General features: G+C 41.6%; 1 protein-coding gene and 1 long non-coding RNA gene across 2 annotated transcripts in view; one reads left to right on the plus strand and one right to left on the minus strand.

The window, feature by feature from the left end:
- Positions 1-2,903: 2,903 nt before the first annotated feature.
- Positions 2,904-17,284, minus strand: KDELR2 (KDEL endoplasmic reticulum protein retention receptor 2). The gene is made up of 5 exons (XM_073362179.2): positions 17,055-17,284; positions 7,581-7,681; positions 6,020-6,178; positions 3,857-4,109; positions 2,904-3,024 (listed from the first exon to the last, which is right to left on the minus strand). Exons 1-5 carry the CDS (start codon positions 17,143-17,145, stop codon positions 2,990-2,992), a joined length of 639 nt encoding a protein of 212 aa, XP_073218280.1. The 5' UTR covers positions 17,146-17,284; the 3' UTR covers positions 2,904-2,989.
- A 22-nt stretch (positions 17,285-17,306) lies between these two features.
- LOC144930910 (uncharacterized) overlaps positions 17,307-24,462 on the plus strand; it is a 31,373-nt gene continuing 24,217 nt past the window's right edge. The window contains exon 1 of the long non-coding RNA XR_013636391.1: positions 17,307-17,499. This is a non-coding gene — a long non-coding RNA (uncharacterized LOC144930910). The remainder of the gene's footprint in view (positions 17,500-24,462) is intronic.

A 24,462-nucleotide genomic window follows, 5' to 3' on the forward strand; every position in this document is an offset into this window, starting at 1 on the left:
TCACACTAGGGGCAAGTAGTGGCAAGGTACTTCACAATCTTGGTTCTTGGGTACCCTTGGAAAGTGACATAGCTGTGTCAGACTGAGTTCCACTGTGGCTTGGGTCCAAGCCCTGTCATTTTCCAGTCCGGATGCAACTCAAGCCATAGACCTGAGTCAGAACATCTGCGTAGTGTAGTCTGGACATGTTAGCATGGCTCTGCTGGTCCAGCAATTGCAAACCCAGGTTTACAATGCAGCATGGGCTCAGAGACACCGAGTCCACAAGCCTGAGTCCTACAGACTCAGGTTTACAGTACAATGTAGACATACATTAGGATGACACATGATAAGTTTGTTTTTTAATAAGATACGAAATTACACACACACACACACACACACAAATGATGTTAAAAGAACATTAAGACTGCACATAAAATTCAAGGACTCAAAAGTTAGGAAATGCCAGAATTAAGGGTGCCTGTGCAACCTTAATTAAGCCCCCTTGTGGATATACATTTATGATAGTATGATTATGTAATTATGATTATTTTTCCACAAGATCCCTGCCTCATTCAGTTCACAGAATGGAGCTACTCTGGAGATGAATTAGGGTCATATAGTGAAGAAACCTGTCTGTAGGACCCCTACTTCATTTGTTGCAAAGTTGGAAGTGTGTAATTAATGAGGCAGGGGTTGCAAGAGAAAGGAGACCTTAATAATGTCCTTTTAATGTAATTTTTGTGTGTTCAATAACATTCCATGTTCACCTCACCCAAAGCTAGATATGTATTGAAAAAACAGAATTCCTGTACAGACCTCAGCAGAGAGTCTTTCTGCTTACAGAAGTGGCCACCTCAGAAAGGGAGATACCCACATGTAAAATTTATGTTCGGTTTATGGGCTACAACTAGGATCAAAACCAGTCTTAACTTCCATGAGGAACAAACAAACCTTTCCCCAAAGGTATGGGTCAGAGACAGCAGGTTTGCAAAAGGTATGGAAGACAGGTGAGATGGAAACATTAGGGAACAAATGGGGAATTGGGGACGATATTAAAGGTGGAGAGAAACATACAAAATACGGGCAGAAATAAAAAAAAGGATATGGGAAAAGCAAGTCACAAAATTGTTGGATGGGTGTGAGAATACAGAAGTGCCTCCAGTAGTTGGACTGGTAACTGAAAAACAATCTCATTTACATTTGAAGTTAGGTGGAATATGGGTGAGGGAAATAAAGGGACCCATAACAGACAAATACAATTTAACCAAATGCAAGGTCAATAGTAATTAATAATATGAAATCTATCCAGGTACTTATTTGGCACTCATTACTGTAGTATCTGAACGCCTCACAATCATTACTGGATTTTATCCTAATACCGCCCTTGTGAGGGAGAAAGTATTATCACCATTTTACAGATGCAGAGCTAAGGCACAGAGTACATTAAGTCACTTATCCAAGTTCATACACAAAATATGAGGCAAGAACTGAACCTAGCTCTCCTGAGTCCCAATACAGTATTCAAACAGTAGACAATCCACACCCCCTGTGTTTGATCCACTCATCTTCTCTGTCACATTTCTAAATTCAATCTAGTGCAGCAACAGATTTATTTCCACTTTTAATATGAATGTTTTACAAAATAATCTTAACAGATGTTTCTGTATTTAAAGAGAATATATCTATTTCCCCACAAACACCAGTACAGCAACAATGAAATTAATTTAAACAACCATCTGTTACTACAACTGTTCATCCAGACACAGGATGATACAAAGCCGTAATTTAAGAACAAAGATACAATTTACACCATTTCATAAAATGTTTATTGAGGATGGTAACACAGGATAAATCATGCAACAGCTCAGTAAAAAGGGGAATCATGTAAAGAATATAAAGAATGGTAATTGGTGCTGCTGATTTTCAAACAAGTTTATAAAAATCATACTAATTGTCCAAAAGTGACACATCAAAAACCACTTGAAGCTGAACATGGCCATTACTTGTAAAGTATTCATTAAAAAACTGAAGACATTTAAAATGGTCACCTACAGATTACTGCAATTGACAACTACCATGGGTTATTCATCCTTATAGCTGCAACAATATTACTACTAATGAAAGTAGGGCTCTACATCCAAAACAGTTTAACCACCTTTTCCTGAATAAAGAACACAATAGAAATGTTTATCACTAAACCACACAGCCAAGCACCTTACCCTGTCTAACCTTCATTGCCACCAAATACTTTATCACTAGGATTGCCTTCCAAGACAACAGATCAAAGACACAGAGGGCACGCACCCTGGTGGCCACAAGAATGGACTCCCTAACATCCTTTAACAGCCTGTTTTTAAAAGGGAAGGAACCAAAAAGAGAGAAAACTAACAAAACATGACTGTCAGCCTTAATGGCATTGACATGTTTTCATAGGAAACTCCCTATCAGCACATGGCATAGCATACTGGTCACAAGAAATTCACATCAAATATCAGTGGGTTCAGATTTAAGTTGACAGATATAATTCACCTTTTGGAAAAAAAATAAATATAGTGGAATGAAAATTGAAATGAAGGGGAAGAATAATGATTACCATCCATCAGACAGCACACGTGTGTGTGCACTGAAATAAATCAGTAATTTGAAAGAATCCTTGAAAATTTAAAAAAAAATCATTTGTACTTATTTCTGGTCAAACAACCTCACAAAACCTCACTTTTGGAACTATTCAAATTGAAACTACACACTGAATTTATTAATACAGTATAAGTTTCTTTATGTAAAAAATCTTTATACATAGTAATAAAAAAGATAGAGGCAAGATGCATCAAACAGAAATCCGCTGGTTGTTTTTCCTCTGTTCTTACAGAGCCACTGATGACTATCTGTGCTAAAAAGAGAGTTGTATTTCTGACTATCTGTCTCAAGCATCTTCGCCTTTGCTTGTGGTAAGGATTGTTCTGTCCAAGCATCCAGAAGGACAGATGCTGGTGATGATTTTTGGCACTTACGCTGGCAAACTGAGCTTCTTTCCTTTTAGTACTAGGGAAAAAAGAGAAAAGTTACTAAACACATAGATGTATCCATGGACACATTGTTGAAGTATGTGAAGGAACACAATTTATTCGACAGAATCACTTCTTTGTAAGGAATGCTCTATAATCAGGTCCTCCTAACTCTCATCGCCCTGCCATTAAATTCCCGGGGAGAGTATATGGAAGGAATAGACTGTTCCAATCTTCCCCCTTGTGTACACATGGGAATTCTTAAATTCTAGCATCATGAATTTTGCCAGGCTATGGTATGCTAACATCAATGAACCAGTAGTGGTGATCTAACAGAGTGGGCCTGACCAAAGTAATAAGATTCACGATTATGCAACTTTGGGGTGACACAATGGGGGGAAATACGAGGAGGGGCAGAACAGATTCTACAGGGCTGATGGTTTCTTGGATCAACATAAAATACACTCAAATCTTATTTGTTCAGGAGGTGTTCTCCATCTTGAAAGACACTCCTTGGGACTTGTACTACCAGTTTAAAAAGTGTGGAAGAGCTGTGCCGATTCTACAGGGTTCAGGAAGCAGGGATGACTTTTTTTTTTTTTGGAACAAAGTGTAATGTGGATACACTGAATTACATTAGTTTGAGCTATGTCCGAGGGGCTAATCAGAACCATGGTCCCACCTGTAGTGCAGACAGGCCATCAAAAGGCCCAGAACTACCAAAGAATGTACTGTAATAATTTACACATAATATTAACAAGTTCGTGACCTCAGTACAGAGAATCAGTAGAAAAAAGTCAATTTAACCATGCCTGACACTACAGGGTATTATAATACAACCTGATGCTGCCAGTTCCTGTACTACTTACCTTTTGTAACATACAAATAGAAGAAGTCGCAGTAAAGAATGGTCTGGACCACACCAGCAACAACAGCTATGAGGTCAAAGAATCCTTCAAAATAGTAGCGCCAAATCCAATTGATTAGGTACAAGGCACGGTACAGGCCCAAGAAGAAAAGATAGTGAGTGGTGATGGTCTCTGCTTCTCCAGTTTTACTAATCATAAAAAGCTGGGGGAGGATAGCAACTGATTCAAGATAGATGGAGAAGGTCCACAAGATCTGAAAGAAAAAAGGCAGGTACATTCAATACCACTAATTTTGCTCCATTCCTATGGGTAAGGAAAATGTTTGGTTTGACCTCAGCTTTTACCCTCTAACAATTTTATGAATACAGTAATTTGACGAGTCCTCCTTGTCACAAATCCAGACAAAACCTTCTCCAATCAGGCCAAGTAGGAAAACTGCATACACTTGTTCCCGAGATGAGTCACAGCCAAAGTGACTGTAGACAAGAGAATCTCTGAATCAATTACCTAATGAGCTTGCAGCAGTAGTTTGCAGATGAAGTCAACGTTTCCTAGTATGTGCCTTTCACTTAAAGATTTGCAGCACCCTGAAATCCATTTAAGAGACTTGATTCTGTGAGATGCTGAGGGCTTTCTACACCATGCAGCTTTTAGCGACAAGGCTGTGTCGACATAGCCTTGTCCCTAAAAGTCAGTGTGTGTAAACACTCCTTGTTTGAACTTTGTCAGCACTTTTGCTGACAAAATACTTCCAGCCCCGCGAGCGGCGTTAGCTTTGTCGGCAGAAGAGCACTCCTGCGTTCACACTGCCACTTGTGTCAGCAAAACTTTTGTTTTGCGCATGCGTGTGGGGGGTAGGGGTGGGATGCTTTTTTAAGTACCCGTGAAAGACAGAAGTTTTGTCGACAACTTTGCAGTGTACACATACCCTGAGGGTCTCCAAATTGTTGAGGCCATTTTTCATCTCTCTGGATCAGCTTTTAAACAAAGACTCTTAGGCTAGTAAATTGAGAGTAAGTTCCTCCTATTTTCTTTCATCACCACCACCACACAATTAGGGCCTAATCCTGCACAAACTGAAGACAGTGGCAAAACTTCCACAGACTTCACTTGTTGCAGGGCAAGGCCCTAATTGTGAAAGAAGTTTAAAAAAAAAAAAAAAAGGAGAGAAAAAATGTCAGTTGACTAGAAGATAATTCTTATCCATTTACCTTATAAACTGAGGAAAGCAATTATCAATCTACAATTGTTGTGTGCTCACCAGATAAAAAGCAGACAAAAAGGTAAAATTCCATTTTATGCCTAAATGGAAAGAGCATCCAGCCTAAAGTTTTGCAACATCAATGTAAATCAAAATAATAGAGTATTTTAACACTGGCTGAAAGCTCACTAGTCAACAGAAAAAAAGAAAGATTTAAAAACAAAACGTTGCAATGAAGGCCATCAAGATAATATTAAGACACTTTCCTTAATGAAATCTGCCAACTCTATGGTCTAGAAAAATTCAACTTCACTCCAATTAAAATATACACAGGAAGGTATATTTTATACTATAATGGGCACAGAAAATAAATGCTTCAGAAATGATAAACAAATTTACTGTATTTCTAGTGTGGCTACAATTCCTGCAAATACTCTAGAAAGTTTGCAATACAGTATAATGATGCAAAATTTCAGAATTTTTGCAATTCTTTTTGGTTTCACCAGATGGCACCAAATTCTCACCTGCTGCCAGTCTGGTAAGCTTGAAAAATGCCCCAAAACATAAGACAAATGATACTGCTGGATTAATATCACAGCCATGAGCATGAGGGAAACAATATATGCTTCTGTTTTATAAAATAATGAAGTGACCATCAATTTGAGCACTACATTCAGTCTTTAAAGTGCCATAACCTGTATTCTTTATACACACCACATTCTGACTGAAGTTCAGAGAGTTTAAAGGTGTGTTAAGGGTGCAAGACCACCATATCTGTCACAGGATGTATTTTACGAATGGGCTTTTTAGAAGCGTCTCTTATGTCCAATACACCCTCAAAATATTTTTTCATATTGAAACATTTCTAACTGTTGAAAGCATATTTTAAATAAAATTACATCATCTTTACATTATTACAGAAAACCAACAAACTTAAAATACCAGAAATAACCTCAACCAACCTCTAGAGGGGAGAAGTCATGATTGACAAGAAACGAGAGTCCACCAACAGGAACCACCAGAAACTCCACTCGGAATGTATCATGGTTTCCATCGTAGGTAGCCTTAAATTTCATGTAGATCAGGTATACAGTGGCATATGAGCAAGCGACGTAGATAAGCTAATAAGAAAAAAAAACCAGAACATAATTATGATTGTGCAGTCCCTAACAAAGAAAAATACATTACTGTTTATAAAAAACCCAAGCTTACTGTTTGTCTATATGACACTGCAAAAGAATACAAGGAGTGAATGGTGTTTTGCTCCTCTTGGTAGAGTACTAATTCAAAAGCCAATAACTTTTGGTTCTACATTTTTAACCTAAATAATTATGCAAGTTATAACCTGCTGACTTCTGTCAGACAGGATGTAAGGCAGTTTCCACTATAACCCTCTATTTTCATATTTCTCCTTTAGTTCTACATTTTTCCACACCTTACTTCTGGCTAATGGGGACTAAAGGAAGTTTCAGCAAAACTCTTTCAGATGTTTGGGTGGAGAGGATTGGAAGGAAAAATACATTTTCCCTCTTGTAGAAAAATTGTGAAGGGGATACTAAAAACTGCCAAACATTTAAACTTAAAATTGCACATATGCATAATCCATTACTACTATGTGCTTTGGGACTTCTGAAAAATATGAAGTTATGAATGGTTGAAAATTACAGTGCAGCATGCACATGGATATTAGAAAGCGATCTGAAACACAGGTCTGATCCTCATGTATGCTCTGTCATGTAGCTATAGCATCATGCTTACTCAACAGAACCGATCTAACACTTTAAAAGACACATAGCCTGGAGAAAGAGCACATGGCTAGGGGCCCTGAACTGTTGATTTCTATTTCTTTTTCCTTTTTCATCACAGACTAGCCATAATACCATACATAGTATGCTTTGTTCCACTGCTTTGTCAGACTCTATGCAGAAAATAACATGTAAAAAAAGGCAAAATTTACATGATAAATATATTCAAATATGCCCAGAGTAACAAAACATGACTCCATCAATGTCCAGAGTCCACACATCAAAGTGAACATGAAATTTGAAGAAATATAAGCTACTGCTGGTTAAAGTGTTGGACTGGGACTTGAGATTCCGGGAGTGTGTTCCTGACTCTGCTGTTAACTTCTTGAGCAACCTTGGGTAAGTCAATTTACATGTTTGTAAAAACAATATATGGTTTATCTTACAATGTTGTGTTAACTGATGTTCATAAAGCTCCAAATACCATGATGAAAAGTCCAGTTTATTACATAGCTTTTAACAAATTACTCCTTTTCTATAGTTGCAGCTTCATCTGATCTAGATGTCGTATTTCCTCATATTAACAGCTTATAGAAGGTTTCTTTGGTGGGAAAGAGTATTTGTACGGAGTGCAAGTTTCCATATACTTTGTCTGAAGCTCCTTTGTCCTTTAAGTTACCAATGCAGTAGACCATCACCTACCACAAGAGGCTTATGTTAAGGGAATTGTCTGGGCAAAACAATGACTAGCCTTTCTCACTTATGCAGTATACTGTACCTTCATAGATGTGTTATACAATGAAATGAATGAAGTGAAGAGATCCAGATAACGGGTAGTGAAGACCAGAGCAAAGAGAAGCTGGCTTTTCCCAGAAATACCTAAAGCAATAAATGAAATAATTATTATATATATCAAAGGACAATGTTTGCTGATAAAGGTGTAGAAGTAAATGGTGAAAGTGCAGGAGTGGATTTCCCTGCACAACTGGATTTCCCTACACAATGAGGACAGAGACTGACTTCTCAGAACTAAGAGAAGCACCAACAGTGTCAGGAGCTTGTGCATGTTAGTGATATCAAACTAACGTGCACTGGCATCACTAAACTATGCAGTGGAAAAGGTGCCAGCATGATACAAGAGTTAGTTAAAGTTATTAGAAGCCATACAGTTTGCAGATCATACTTTTGGAGGTTATGCCATCTGTTCAGTATCACCACTAGTAGCTTATATATAGCAGAGCTCAGTTATACTAGTAAGAATTAGCTTTGTATTGTAACCAGTGTTGTCACATGCCCCCCTATACATTAGCTACATACTGGATAGCTCCAAAGATGCAAGGATAGAGCATGTAAACAAGAGATACTGCATATTTCAGGGATCAGAGAAGCACACAAACACCAGTTGCTTAGTGACTTGAAAGGAATTAAAGCTATTTTAACAGTGAATATGGCAATCTAATCTTACAGTTGAATTGCTCCACATGATTAGGCAAATAAATTTTATATGGAATAGTCAGAAAGTGTGCTTAACAGTACATACAGTAACATTTATGAAAGGACTTAAGTGACCTAATTGCCTAAATCTTATTTTAAAAATGGGATTTAGGCTTGTAAAGCCAATCCTGCAAAGACCTTGCATGTGCTTCACTTCAGGCACTGTGAGTAGTTCCACTGAAGACAGTAAGTCTCAGGTTCTTTTGAAAATACTCAGGTACTTTAGTGTCCTTGCCTGATATTACCATTCTGATCTGATACTCTGATGTGAGCAGTGACACTACCTGCTCTACATTTCTCTGACCATATGACTAGCCTCATTTCTGATTGTTTTGGGTGAAAGTAGTTTACCCAATATTTTAGCTAAACAGATTAATCTGTTAAAGGCTCAGAGACAGAGGGTAAGAAATATCTAGCATTTATAGATCTGTCCTGTTTTATGACTTGCTATAAAAGTTAAAACTTGGCACTGCAAATCTTTACTCCTCTTTATTAAGGTCCATGAAATTAATTTCCTAGTAATGGCTTTTAGGATCAGGCCCTTAAAAAATACAGAGAAAGGTCAACCATGATGCTCTCCATGCAGGGAGGAAATGCTTTGAGTAAAGTTTCCCGCAAAAATGGGCATTTAGAATATTTTGAATATAAAAGTAAATCCATTTATTTGGCCCCTGAAGTCCAGACCAGCCAAGAATACCTGGCATCAGACCAGGTACAGAACCTACTGTAGACTTGAATCAGCCTACTGTGAAAAGTCAAGATTTGCAACAAACAAACAAACCCAAAATAACCACCTCCAAACCGCTGTAGGGTTTTGTTTTGTTTTTTAAAAATCTTTCTAAAATGGCATTTTTTGGAGAAAATTTGGACTTGTCTTTCCCATATAAGTTGGCTATAGCCTCTAGTAAGGTTCAGTGATGAGTGTGAAGTCATCAGCACAGTGTAGCAGCTGGTCCCATGGAAGGTATTGATTCCAGGACCTACCAGATGAAAAAAGGTCCATTTTATATTAAAAATGTGCATAATGCCCCACTTACCCTGCTCATTTAGGGTATATACATCATGTAGTTTGATAACCTGTAATTGCACGGGCTATCTTTAACACTTGGCAAGGGATATTGCAGAAGACCAAATCAATTTCATAAGTTAATTTGCAGAACAAACAATCTAATTTGAAATGGATTACAGAAAACAATCTGTACATGACAGTTTTACTCCTGGGAAATTCTGTGCCAAAAAATTAAAAATTCTGCAAAATTATTTGTCAAAATAACACAATATAATCACGCCAGTTTCAATTATTTTGGCAATTTATTTCAAAATATCTGTCAGCAAGTATGTCTGTAACAATATAGACAGAAAAAAAAAATACAGGAAATGTGGGGTTTTTTTGTTTTGACAAACAGATTTCTTACTAGGCATATTAATACAGAACTCTAAGTAATACATTTAAACTACAATCCAGAAATGTATTTCCCACATCCCTCAGAAGCAGTGCAAAGGCTTGGAGGAGTGAGGGGTAGTGGAGGAATTGAGGGAGACGGAAGGAGCCTGGGAGGGAAGCTGGAAGGCTGCTGGATGTGGGTGGGAGAAGTATGGCACATTTTTGAGTGTGTGTGGGGGGGCGACTGTTAGGGAGCATCCCCTATGCAGACTCGGACTGACCTCTAGCCCCTCCCATTCAGTCATGCACATCTGCCCTGTCCCCATGTGTCCCTGCGCCCCACCCCCTTCTGTCCCTGCAGCCCTCTACCCCCTGCACCCTGGGAGCTTCCCTTCTCCGTCCCCATGTGGCCCTGCAGCCCTCCTCCCATTTAGCTCAATACAGTCACCTCACTAGCTCCTTAGCCTGCGCCCATCTATCCCACACCACTAACCCTTCTGAACCCCAGAAACCCCACATGCCACACTGTCTGTCCCCGCCTCCTCACCTGTCCCCACAGTGAGGACTGCAGCCTCTTTCCCCTCCCTCTCTGCTGGCTGCCCTCTCTTCTGGTGCCACAGCAGCCCCTTGTAGGCAGAAGTGTAACTGCAGTGCCTCTCCAGCAGAATCTATATTCTGCAGAGGAAAAAAAAAATCTACAGAGGACATGAATTCTGTGCCTGCGCAGTGGCATAGAATTCCTCCAGGAGTATAGTTCATGGAAGCACGTTATTTAGCATGTTATATTGACTTTCATGTAATAAAAAGGAAATTTATAATGATATTAAATAAGGTCAGCAGCAACTTCCTGTATGGAATTCAACACAAAGATTCCTAGTAATTATTTCTGTGTTGCTGTTTGGTGTGGTAAATATTTTTCTGAAGCCTTAATTCAAAAGCTGAAATAACCAGTTTGGCGATCCAAAATCTGGATTGTTTTTCTGCCAAAGCTCTAATGAGCAGCACTACCTGAATTAATTTGCTATCCCCTTGGACTCCTTCCTCTAACTTAATCTAACACATTACCAGAACAATTTAAGGCAGGGGTTCTCAAACACGGACAGTGTGATCCACTTCTCATATAAAGAGATTGTCTTGTGGTCTCCCCTTTCCTATCACAAACTACCTCTTCTTTGTGGCCTCAATCCCTCCAGTGTTCTCTTAGGAATCACTGGCTCAGAGTAGAGGTACATAAGCTGTCTCCCCCTCATTTCCAGCTGCTTTTTCAGGACTTCAAGCTCTTCTTGGAACACAGACCTTGGACACACACAGACAGAAAAGAGTAATCAACACTATGACTTGCCAGCTCTCCATGGACCATAAACTACAGTTTGGGAATCACTCATTTTGGGGCTTTTGTTTAATTATTTCTAATTTTCTCCTTACTTTGGGGGCACACAGTTAAACCATCTGTCAGTTTGCTCACACCCTTCCTTAAAATCTGAGAAAATCATAGGGTGCATGCATGTTTGGTATTACGTTACAAACAGCTCTAATAAACAAGCTTTGTAAGTGATAGCATAAAGCCCTCAAGATGACAGTTGGGTATTCATCAGTGACTGCTGAAGTGTTATCTGGTACCATTATAATGGGTGATGTGCTTCTGGAATGGCCTTACAGACAAATTTGTGTAAACTGATATTTACAGAATTCTTAGAATATAACACATACTGATATGACAAACTCCCAAAGGGAAAAATCATAGAATCATTGAAATGTAGGGCTGGAAAGGACCTTGAGAAGTCATCATGTCCAACCCCCTGTGCTGAGGCAGGATTAAATAAAACTTAAACCATGCCTCACAGGTGTTTATCTACCCTGTTCTTAAAAATCTCTAATGATGGAGATTCCACAACTTCCCCTGGAAGCCTTTTCTTGGTCTTAACTACCCTTATAGTTAGAAAGTTTTTCCTAATATCTAACCTACATCTCCTTTGCTACAGATTAAGCTCATTATTTCTTGTCCTACCTTCAGTGGACATGGAGAACAACTGATCACCATCTTCTTTATAACAGCCCTCAGTCTTTTTTTCCTCAAGACTAAACATGCCTAGGTTTTTTTTAAACCTTTCCTTGTAGGTCACATTTTCCTGAACGATTTACCATTCTTGGTGCTCTCCTCTGGACTCTCTCCAATTTGTCCACATCTTTCCTAAAGTGTGGTGCCCAGAACTGGACCCAGTACTCCGGCTGAAGCATCAACACTGCTGAGTAGAGCGGGAAAATCACCTCCCATTTCCTACATAGGACAGTCCTGTTAATACACCCGAGAATGATACTACACTTTTTTTGCAACTGTATCACATTACTGATTCATATTAAGTTTATGATCTATTATGACCTCCAGATCCTTGTCAACAGTACTACCACGTAGCTAGTTGTTCCCCATTTTGTAGTTATCTATTGATTTTTCCTTTCTAGGTGAAGTACTTTGCGCTTGTCTTTACTCAATTTCATCTTTTTGAATTCAGACCAATTCAACAATTTGTCAGGGTCATTTTGAATTCTAATCCTGTCCTTCAAAAAGCTTGCAATCCCTCCCATTTTGGTGTCATCTGCAAATTTTATAAGTGCACCGACCACTCCAATATCCGAGTCATTAATGAAAATATTGATTAGCACCAGATCCAAGACTGATTCCTGCAGGACCCCACTAGATACACGCTCCCCATTTGACAGCAAGCCACTTAAAACTACTTTTTCAGTAGTCTTTCTACCAGTTGTGCACCCTCATAGGAATTTCATCTAGACAGCATTTCCCTGGTTTGCTTATAAGCATGTCATGTGGGACTGTGTCAAAAGCCTTACTAAAATCGAGATATAGCACATCTACTGCTTCCCACATCCACTAGGCCAGTAACCCTGCCAAAGAAGGAAATTTTGCCATGGTTTGACATGACTTGACAAATCCATGCTGGCTATGCCTTATACCCTATTAATCTCTAGGTACTTAAAAATGGATTGTTTAATAATTTGTTCCAGTATCTTTCCAAGTATCAAAGTCAGGCTGATTGGTCTATAATTCCCTGTGTGCTCTGTTTTCCCTTTTTAAAGATAGATACTATCTTTGCCTTTCTCCAGGCCTCTGGGACCTTACCAGTCCTCCAAGAGTTTTTAAAGATAACTGATAACAATTTCAAGATTGCTTCAGTTCATTCCTTATGTGCCCTAGGATGAATTTCATGGAGCCCTGCCGAGTTGAATATTTTTAACATATTTAAACATTCTTGACCTTGGTCTTTCCCTATTTTGGCTTGCATTCCTTCCCCTTTCTTGTTTAATATTAACTGCATTGAGTATCTGGCCACCATTAACCTTTTTAGTGAAAACTGAAGCAAAATAGGCATTAAACACATGATGTCACCAGTTATTAGCTCTCCTTCCCCACTAAACGGAGGACCTACACTTTCCTTCATCTTTCTCTTGCTCATAATGTATTTAAAGAACTTATCACCTTTTATATCCCTTACTAGGTGTAACTCATTCTAGGTGTAACTCATTTTGTATCTTAGCTTTTCTCATTTTGTCTGTACATTCTTTTGTTTTTCTTTTGTACGCATCCTTGCAACTTGTCCATGTTTCAACTTTTTGTAGGATTCCTTTTTGATTTTCAGGTCATTAAAGAGCTCCTGATGGAGCCATATTGGCCTCTTCCTATCTTTCCTTCACATTGGGATAGTTTGCAATTGAGCCTTCAATACTGTCTCCTTGCAAAACTGCCAGCTCTCTTGAACTCCTTTTTCCCTCAGATATTCTCCCCACATGACCTTACCAGTTCTCAGAGTTTGCTAAAGTCTCCTTTTTTGAAGTCCATTGTCCTTATTCTAGTGCTCTCATTCCTTCCTTCCTTCCCTTAGGATCATCAAATCTATCATTACATGATCACTTGCACCCAAATGAACCTCAGAAGAGATGAGCCTCTGAAGACCACGGTGAATTTATTCTTACTCACTGTTGTTAGGGCTCAGAGGCTAGAGCCCTGAGAGAAGAGAAAAGAAGGATCTGAATTCCTTCTCCGAGTCCACCTGACTTTTCTTTAAGAATATAAACCCTGGTAAATATATCCCCATCTCACAAAGAGGAATAGATAAGAGCATAAAGCAGATTTTTCCTACTAAAAGAGCTAAGGAAAAGTAGGCAATTAATTTCCTTTTAGAAGGGCATTCTGGGAGTGGAAGGAGTCTTGGGCCCTATAAAACACAGGCTATTTCACTGCTTAGTGCTAGAAAAAGCAGCCCCCAGGAGAGATGTTACAACTCTATAACTTACTGGAGACAAAGTTTATTTGTTTCCAAAAACCTACTAACTCTCGAAAAAGTGACTTTGGGGAATTGATAGCATTTTGATCATTAAGCACCTAGGGAGATGGGACTACATTCTATTTTATATTATCTGTTTGCTGATATAATAAGTACCCCAGTATTCCAAAAAGATCACATAAGTAGTCCGGTGGATCAGAGAATTGAATTGGGATCTTCTGGATATCAGGTCAGCACCTTAACCACTCAAGCAGTAGAAAATACAACCTTTCATCTTAGTCACTGGTTTCAATATAGCCCTTCTTCAGCATCTCATATGCCTGGGTTGGAAGTCTTTTTAAACTCCCAAACCATAAGCTTTTCTCTGCATTTGTTTCTTGACATTGGGCCCAGTACTCCAAAACTCTTATTTGTATGACTCTCATCAAGAAGGATTTGTAGAATTGGGCTCTTTGACTGTAAACTCTACTGGTAAGGATTATATTTTAAGTAACATTAACCTGTAGGGCCCTTTATAAATAGTTCTGAACTGCTGTTCTATCTACATCCTAAGTTCACTGCTAGATATCCTAATAAAGATTGTTAGAAAACAAGTTACTTTTGTATTGTGACAAATACTGTACCTCAAAATTGGTAACTTTAAAAAACAGTTTCCCCAAACTACCAAATGAATAGTGACTGTAGCTGACACAAAGTATCAGTATTTCCATATTCTTCACCTTTCCACATCTAGCTTGCTTGTTTATAGACTGCTAAAGAAAAGCTCTATAACCTACCTGCACAGGGTATTAAACATTTTTTAATTTGGTGAGCGTGGCTTATAGATGCTTCACAACATACTACCTGTACCTTAAGTCATTTTATTTCCCCATCCTCAGGCCCTCTGGGGCTCTTAATTTACAATAACTCTCCAATTGTACTTTGTTAGTCCAACATCTTAGCCATTCCTGCTTCGCTATAAAATTAGTACCTAGGCAATGCTTCCTGCCAACAAGTGACAGCAAGGACTAGTTACAGGAATACCTGCTCTCACAGAGGGCCAAAAGAAGCTCCAGTTGAAGGCCAGGCTTCTTGGAGAATTGGTATTACATATAGCTGCTGACTGGGCAGATTATTTAATACATGTATATGAACCACCTAGATTGAATTACTGGAGCAGCAGTAGTTCTAGCTTTCTGGAACAATGTTCAATGGTAGAAAACTGCTTCCAAAGCTATTTCCAGATAGCTCTACTGTTCACTGAGTGAAATAGTAGAAGCCTCATCACTTTTCTCTATGGATACATATTCCATGGTGATAATTTAGTCTGACCTCCTGTACAACTGTCCCCAAAATGATTCCTAGAGCATATCTTTTTAGAAAAACATCCAATCTTGATTTAAAAACTTCAAGTGATGAACAATCCATCATGACCCTTAGCAATTTTTTTTTAAATCATCATCCATGGGATCCCTCCACACACTGGGGTTCCCCCTACTTAAACACACACCAGTCCAGGGAAGCCCCACTCTGTAGCAGCAGAGAGTTAAGACTTGACTAGACAAAGCACTAATACATGTACAATAGGAATCACGCCTTTCCACAATGCAGTGATAGTGAATCGACACAGCTAAATTACAGACGCATGAGAACAGTGGTTCTGAAAAGCTGACACCATACAGCCAGAATTCAACATCATCCCTCTTCCTAGCAGCTCAATCCACCACACCTTCAGTTAGCTGCCACGTCAGACTAGGCCAGGAATCCCAATTGAGAGCCTATTCTCAAGCCCGGATTCAGTCATTCGCTTCCAATTTTCTATTGCAGTTGGCAATATAAGTGAGAGACCGCTCCAAACCCTCGAATCTAATAGGATGGCAACGTAACGCCATTTGAAAAAGGAATAAAGAGTGCAGATTAGTGTGATTATATCTAAAATACAAAGACTGCAAGAGAAAATTCAGGATTTGCAAACTGCAATGTCAGCTACTCCAAACATCAACACCAAAGCCTGCCCTTCGAAAATTAGATCTGTGTTGCAAGAAAGAAAGCATACACAGACAGAGAAAAATTTACGCTGGACACTGCTAGAGAATGAGTACAGCTCGCTTAAAATTAAGAAACTAATCTTATCTCTGCAAGTCTGATTTAGTTGTGCAAAGTGACACTTGCCTGCCTTCCAGGAGACTCATTCCTTCCTCCTCCAAACCAGCCCCCCATTCATTCGCTTTCCACTGGGCAGTTACATAAGGAATGAGCTGCACAACTGTAGGATGGAGGAAAGTACTGGTGCTTTCTGCAGCGCGTCAGGGGCTGAAGCATGAATAACTGCAACTGCTTAAAGCCACTAAATCTTTAACATGATCAGAGCTGTCACACGAGGCGGCAACGGAAGCGCATCGCCCTTATTTGGAGCTAGCCCAGTCCTAGGGTGTTTTTCGGGGGAGGAAAGGCAAGGACGAGTGTCTCCCTGATTCACATCAACCCAAGCCTCCCACATTTGGGAAGGGGAAGTCTGCATGTTGTCTACACGCGGGACAGCTCTTCAGAGAAAACTCCCCCTTCACCCTGCTGCTGGGGATTTTGTGAGTACCCCATGAAGTCAGGGCTCTCTCTCCAGCAGACAAATACGCCCCCCGCGAAGAAATCCCCCCTCCTCCCATCCCCAGCAAAGGCACCGCTCCTCCCCTCAGTGCCCCAGGGGCGTGAGGGCCAAAACGCCCTCGCCTCCCCATCCCCGGCAACTGAGGCAACTCCTGGGGGGAGCGGGGTGTTGCCCCACACCAGGAGGGGAGGGCAGAGGCCCCCGTGGAAAAGCGGGTTTCCCCACAGAAGGGGCTGAGAGGAGACCGCGAGATCGATCCACGCCCCCCCACCCCCGGTCGGTCTAGTTCCCTCCGTCCCCCTCCCCGCAGCGGAGGATCAGGCCCCGCTCCCCCGCGCAGGGTCGGTCGGGTCCTCCCAGGGAACATCAGGCCCCGCTCCCTCTCGGGTCGGTCTGTTCCGCCCAGGGAGGATCAGTCCCCGCTCCCTGGGGTCGGCTCTGGTCAGTCCGGTCCGGTCCGCCCAGGACGTATCAGGCCCCGCGGGCACGCACCGGCGCAGGAGCGGGTCTTCCAGATCTTGAGCAGCAGGATGATGATGGCCGCCAGGTGGGACAGGTCCCCGGTGAGGCGGAAGATGTTCATGGCGGAGGCAGGGGGAGCCCGGAGCCGGGGACCGAAGATGGCGAGAGCTCAGCGGACACCGAACGACGTGGCCCAGAGACGTGGCCAGACAGCCAGCGCGCCCAGTGCACCCTGGGAAACCGGAGCGGGAGGCCCCGCCCCACCCACCGCGAGGGACACACCCCCTCCCCGCCCCCGCCTCGGGGGCTGAGCGCGCTCGCACGCCCCTGGGTCCCCAGGCCCCGGCGCGGCGCGCGCGCCCCGTGAGCAGCGGGCCGCAGGCCCCCTCGGCGCGCTGTTCGTGGGGCCCCTCCAGACGCGTCACTCACGCCCAGCAGTAGCTCTGGCCGAGCAGTGAGGAGCCGGGTGCACGAGGTAACCCGCTCCCCCAATACAGCCCTCACACACCTGTGTCCTCTGCCTGCCGCCCCCCACCCCCTCAGCCAGCAGCTTAATCTGCACTCCGGGCATGACTAGCGCTGCCAAACACTAGCTCGGGGCTGTGCTTGAGCGCCCCGGGGTGCAGGTAAGGGGGGAGGGGAAAGAGCTTTTGCAGAAGACTGTCCCCATCCCCAGGGGTGCTGGACAAGACATGCTGGTCTTGGGCCAGGGACTGTGCCTTTCTTTCCCTGTGTTTCAGAAAGTGCCTGCCCCCATTGGGGCACTCCGGCACTCATCTGTCTCGCTCCCTGTATGGGGCACATCACTGGACTAGCTGACTTGCTTGGAGTAGGTTTCCGTTGACTTGGGGCTGACTAGCTTCATGCTGATTTTTAGGGTCCGGAGTCGTGCAAGTCAGTTTAATTGCAAGTGCAGCATTTGTCATAGTCACTAGCACTCCCTGCAGCGGGGTAAGGGTATTACCCTTGTGTAAGGCTTGATCTGTTAGCCACTTACATTGGGAACTCTGTGGCAGGGAAGACGTTCCAAAGTAGAGAGGTCATAATTAATCTTGGTCCAGTGGTTAGGGCACTAGCCGAGGATGTGGGAGACTGTTCAGTTCTCTGCCCCACCACAGACTTGTGTGTGACCTTGGGCCAGTCATTTGTTCCTCTTTGGGCATGTCTGCATTGTCCTTGCCCCAGAAAAAAAACATGTTCTTAACTCAGTTAGCTAACCCACATCAGCTAACTTGGGTTAAAATAGCAACCTCAGGCTCCCCAAAGGTTGAACTCAAGCTGCTAACCTGAGGTAAAAGCCAAGTTGCTGTGTCATCACTGCTATTTTTACCTGAGTTAGCTAACTATCCAGAGTGAGGAACACACCTTCTTTTGCAGTGTAGACATTCCCTATAAGTGTTCCCAAGCTGTAAAATGAAGATAATAGCACTTCCCTACGTCACCTTTTATTGTTGTGACAATAAAAACATTAAAGTTTGTGAAGTACTTTGAGATCTACTGATGAAAAGTGTTTTTAAGATTTAGGTATTACACTTACTTGAAGCAATATTAGGCCTCTCTCCTATAGGCTAGACTCAGCATGACAATAGAGGTGGACAAATAATTCACAGCAGATAACAATGATTTTTGCTTTTGTTTACAAACTGTCCAGGAGCAGACTGACTCTTGCACTTATTAATCACAATTATTTTGCATAATTTTTGTGAATATTTCTGGGGCTGTAGTTCATTCATTAACAGCTTGTGAGTACTCAAAATTTAAGCTGTGGCTGGCAACATGTTATGTTGCCCATCTGCATTTGGATGACTATAGCCCCAGAATTGTGTTTTTGATGTGAATATTTGCTATTCCAAACCTAAATCTTACTTCCTCAGAATGGTGAAGACTAAGCTTAAACGGAAGGGGGGCAGAGCAGTAGGATCAGAAGTCAAGGAATAAAAGGCTCCTCAAAATGATTTGCCTGGTTTGAGAGGAAAACACATGGGGATAATCTTGCCCTTGTAGAAACTGGTGAATAATCATCTAGGGCAGTGGTTGTCAACCAGGGGTCTGGGGCACCCCTGGGGACTGGGGGGGGCTACAAGCAGGTTTCAGAGGGTCCGCCAAGCATGACCGGCGTTAGACTTGCTAGGACCCAGGGCAGAAAGCCAAAGCCCCACCACATAGGACTGCAGCTCAGGGCCCTGAGCCCTGCCACCCAGGGTTGAAGCTGAAACTTGAGCAACTTAACTTCACAGCGCCCCCTGTAGTGTGGAGCCCTGGACAGGTGCCCTGCTTGCTACCCCCTAATGCCGGCCCTGGCTTTTGTATGCAGAAAACCAGTTGTGACACAGCTGGTCCCTGGAGTTTTTATAGCGGGGGAGGGGGAGGGTCAGAAAATAAAAGGGTGAGAACCCCTGATATAGGGTTTCATGAAATCATAACTGGAAGTGGAAAAGACCTTTTAGGGCATCTAACATCATCCCCTGCCAATGCAGGATTGTTCCCTGCACTAATAACTCTTTCGTCTTCAAAGTGCTTTACAATATTGGATACCACAGTCATGGGTGCTTTATACATATGCTTAGATTGAAGTAGGCTTCCTAGTGCTTTGTCCTTATTGTGTCTAGTCTCGCACATTCTTGGCAAAGACCAAGCCAGTCATGCTGGGGTGATGTAATTACCAGACAGTTGGACAACATATGTAGATAGGAATCTCTTTTTAAAAAGCTCTATTTGTACAAATGGGATGGGGGCAGCTTTCCTCACTTTCTAGAAAACCTGTTCAAATGTCCATATTCTGACTTCTAATATGATGTATGGTGTACTTGATAAGTATTTGCATAGTGATGTTTGTTTTCTTCTTAAAGATAAAGTTGGGGTTTGATTCTAGTTTAATGGTGCAAGGAAGAGAAAACTCAGAAACCTTTTATGTGCCTTTCAAGTAGACTAGTGATATTGTCACCTGCAACATTTAACATTGCAAACTTTCACCTAGTGTTTTGGAAGAAATGAAATCCTAAACCTGAAGAAAGGTCCTACCTAGGCTCTTATGACATTCATCACCATGTACGTGCCCAATATCCAGATCAAAGATACATCTACTCCAAAGTAGTACTTTCACTCTTTCCAGCTCTTGCTGTGAAAAGGCAGTCAGGCAGGGGACAACTGTTCCTTTAGGCAAAGTAATCTAGGGACGCTTTCATATGAGTAAGTTGTCAAAAGACTACTGAGAAATAGGAAGTAGGTTCTCCCAGCTAATTTTTTTTTTTTTAAGTCCTAAACTCATGGAAGCTTTTCAAGAAACATATTTTGCACTCCAGTACACTCACCCTGAGAAAATAACATAACTTCTTTATTATTGTAGAAAGCTGATATCTGTTACAAAAGGGTTGCCATGCTTGAGAAAAGTCAGAAAATTCTTCAAGCAAAATATTTGTATTTTCAAAAAAAGAAAAGGAGTACTTGTGGCACCTTAGAGACTAACCAATTTATTTGAGCATGAGCTTTCGTGAGCTACAGCTCTCTTCATTGGATGCTCACGAAAGCTTATGCTCAAATAAATTGGTTAGTTTCTAAGGTGCCACAAGTACTCCTTTTCTTTTTGCGAATACAGACTAACACGGCTGTTACTCTGAAACCTGTCATATTTGTATTTTGTCACTTGAAAAATAGTGAAACGATTCTAACTGCAACTTTTTGCCTTTTCCATGTTTATCCTGAATAAATTGTAGTTAAACTCTTTAAAGGGTTTACTTAACACCTGAGTGTAAGTAGAATGATGATTTCATGTCAAATTATAATTGAGTTTATTATCCTTCATTATAAGAAGCACCCATGTTGTGACAGGAACATTATTACATATTTTCAAAGATGCATTATCAAGACAAATAAGACTGTTGTCATGCTCTAAATACCAAAACTCTCAAGTCCAGCATTACAGCCCTTGACAAATTCCTTGATATCTTTAGCCCCTCCCTTCCTGTAAAGTGCCTCAGGAAAGATGGGCTTAGAAGTGTTTGGAAAGCTATTGGATTTGGGCAGCCATCCTAAATAGGTGGTCAAGTAACTTTTAGGCACCATCAAATATGTTTGTGTAGATGGCAGCAAGTAGGACCACATTTGAGGGCACAAGTCTGGTGTTGGTTACTCAAATCTAATATTTGAAGAAACATATTGAAATTCCCATGCAAATGGGACTACAGCAATCATGCTAAGTGATAGCAACCATTCCATAGAAAAACAATGTAAGTTAGACCATCGGTGTCTGGAGTGGCACCCTACACCTGTTTTACACTGATGTTAAGAGAATCAGGTCTAGTAAGTACAATTTTCTTTCTTTCTTAGAATGATACTTAGTTGAGCAACCAGATCTTGTTGATCCCTGGAGAAGCTGCTTGATCCAGGATTAATTGTATGGTATCTGGCATTCTAGGCATTGATAATTCTCTGTTCAAATGCCTCTAAAGCTATGAGTAAAATAAAAGTACTTAAATGTACAACTGGAACTGGAGGCACAGCTGGAACAGATAATAAATGTATCAAGGACACAGAACTTACATCCTTCCTCTAACTGTCAAATATTCTCAGTTCATGCAGTATGTATGGAGAGCTTGTGTCTAACCCACTTTTTTTGACATCTGATAAATATTCAAATACACCAAAACCCAAATTAAAGATGACCAGGGGCAGCTTGAACTTGTGCACCAACCCATAACTGAAGCAACATTTAATCTTAACCACATTACAAATAAAAATTGTATTTATCTAACAGAAAATTCTGTGGAGGATTGTACCACCAAAAAAAGTGTCCCATGGCTATTTGTGAAAGCTTATGTTTAGTGCTTCTGTTTTTTCAGGGTTTATTAATTTAATTTTTCAGGATTTATTTTCTGCAATTTTTGAGTTGCGTGTAGATGTCCAGAAATTGTTTTTCCCAGGGCTTTCTTTGTATACGCCGTAAAGAGTAATGTATATAATTACTCATTTACAACTTAAACTGCTGTAATGAGTAATCTCTTTGTAACTTTCCCTAGTGCACTTTAACATCATAGTGCTGTTTGAAACAGCAGTGTGTTAAAGTGCACTAGGGAACCTTTAGTGTGCACCAGCAGGGTCTACTCTACACAGACCAGTTAACGCACTTTAGAAATCATATCCTGAAGTCCACATTACTGCTCTGTGTAGACAAGGACTTAGATACACGTAACCATTTCTGGTGGTTTTTCTGGTGTTTACAGGATAAACACAGGAGAGGTTTTCTGTTTTTTTTGGTGTGTGTGTGTTTTGTTTCAGGGGTATTAGGGTTTATCAGTTAAAACCGAAAATGAGAAGCCCTATTTAGTTCTTCTGTTCTCCACCTTTTCCTCTGGCAGTAAAAAAATAAAATTAAAAACCCCAAAGAGACTTCAGAATATAAGTGAGATGCTGTTAAAACAAAGGTTTTAAGGTTAATAAATACCCGCTAAAATCTTGAAGGTAAATGTGGCATGCTGCCATTGCTAGCCAACCAAGAAATGCTCCTGCATTTAGTACATAACTGCACAATCATTCTGATTGTGAGCCCTGCACAACAGGACTGAATCACGAGAAGAAGAAAATCGTCATTAACCGGGATTACAAAAACAGACTGAAACTGAAGTACAGCTGATGGTCAAAAAGAGGGGGGCAAGCACATAGACAGTTGTATATTGCCTGTTTGCTAAAGTAAGGAAACAGATTTGTTCTGACAACTGCAATGATTTATCGGCTTCCTGGTACAAGTAAAGGATCAGGTGTTAACTTTGATAAAGCCTTACATGGTGCAAGCCAGCTGTTGTCCCTGATTTCCAGTAAGGCAGTTGGGGTCAACTGGAATACTTGAGATAAGACCCTTGATTTAACTGTGTAGGGGCTGAGTAGAGATACTAAAGTCATTCATGACAGACAGGACACTTGACATAATAAAATAGAGCTATGAGCACTTGGAGGGTACAAAATACTTACCTTGTTCTTGGGAAAGTTTGCTGGCCATCTCTATACTGTATTTCAATGGAGGCTGTATATGCTGATCCACAAGAGAGCCTCTCTTTCTGAAGAAAGCTTAAAGACATTGTTGGGCCTGAGTGGGTTTGGTTAGAAGCTCTGCTTGGGTATGTCCACATTACGAAATTAGGTCGATTTTATAGAAGTCGATTTTTTAGAAATCGATTTTAAACAGTCAATTGTGTATGTCCACACTAAGCGCATAAAGTCGGCTGAGTGCGTCCTCACTACCCTGGCTAGCATCGACTTATGGAGCAGTGCACTGTGGGTAGCTATCCCACAGTTCCCGCAGTCTCTGCCACCCATTGGAATTCTGGGGTAAGTTCCCAATGCTTGATGGGGCAAAAACATTGTCGCGGGTGGTTTTGGATACATGTCGTCAGTTGCCCCTCCCTCCGTGAAAGCAACGGCAGACAATCGTTTCGCACCTTTTTTCTGTGCAGATGCCATACCACGGCAAGCATGCAGCCCGCTCAGCTCACCATCACCGCCGCTGTTGTGTCCTGGGTGCTGCTGTCAGCAGATGGTGCAGTATGACTGCTAACTGTCATCATCCACCGCTTCCGCTGCAACTCTGCTTTCCTGGTGCCATGAATCCACCTCACAGGTCCTCTTGTCGTTCTGTATAAATATCTATTCTCGTGCCATCTGTCATCATCCACCGCTTCTGCTGCAACTCTGCTCTCCTGCAGATGCCATACCACGGCAAGTATGGAGCCTGCTTAGCTCACCACTGCTGTTGTGAGCATTTTAAACATCTCGTGCATCATCCTGGAGTATATGTAGAACCGGGCTAAGAGACGCCAGCATGAGGACAATTTTGATGAGGACATTGACACAGACATTCCTGAAAGCACAGGCTGTGGCTATTGGGACATCATGGTGGCGGTGGGGCTGGGGCCCGGCAAACAAGCCCAGACTGGTGGGACCGCATAGTGTTGCAGGTATGGGATGATTCACAGTGGCTGTGAAACTTTCGCATGCATAAGGCCACTTTCCTGGAACTCTGTGAGTTGCTTTCCCCCACCCTGAAGCACAGGAATACCAAGATGAGAGCTGCCCTGATAGCTGAGAAGTGAGTGGTGATAGCCCTGTGGAAGCTTGCTACGCCTGACTACTACCGGTCAGTTGGGAATCAATTTGGAGTGGGCAAATCTACTGTGGGGGTTGCTGTGATCCAAGTAGCCAATGCAATCATTGACATTCTGTTATCAAGGGTAGTGACTCTGGGAAATGTGCAGGTCATAGTGGATGGCTTTGCTGTAATGAGTTTCCCTAACTGTGGTGAGGCAATAGACAGAACTCATATCCCTATCTTAGCACTGGACCACCTTGCCAACCAGTATGTAAACCGGAAGGGGTACTTCTCAATGGTGCTGCAAGCGCTGATGGATCACAAGGGACATTTCACCGACATCAACATGGAAAGGTGCAT

This window comes from Lepidochelys kempii, chromosome 10, assembly GCF_965140285.1.
Source record: "Lepidochelys kempii isolate rLepKem1 chromosome 10, rLepKem1.hap1, whole genome shotgun sequence".
Lineage (NCBI taxonomy): Eukaryota > Metazoa > Chordata > Testudines > Cheloniidae > Lepidochelys > Lepidochelys kempii.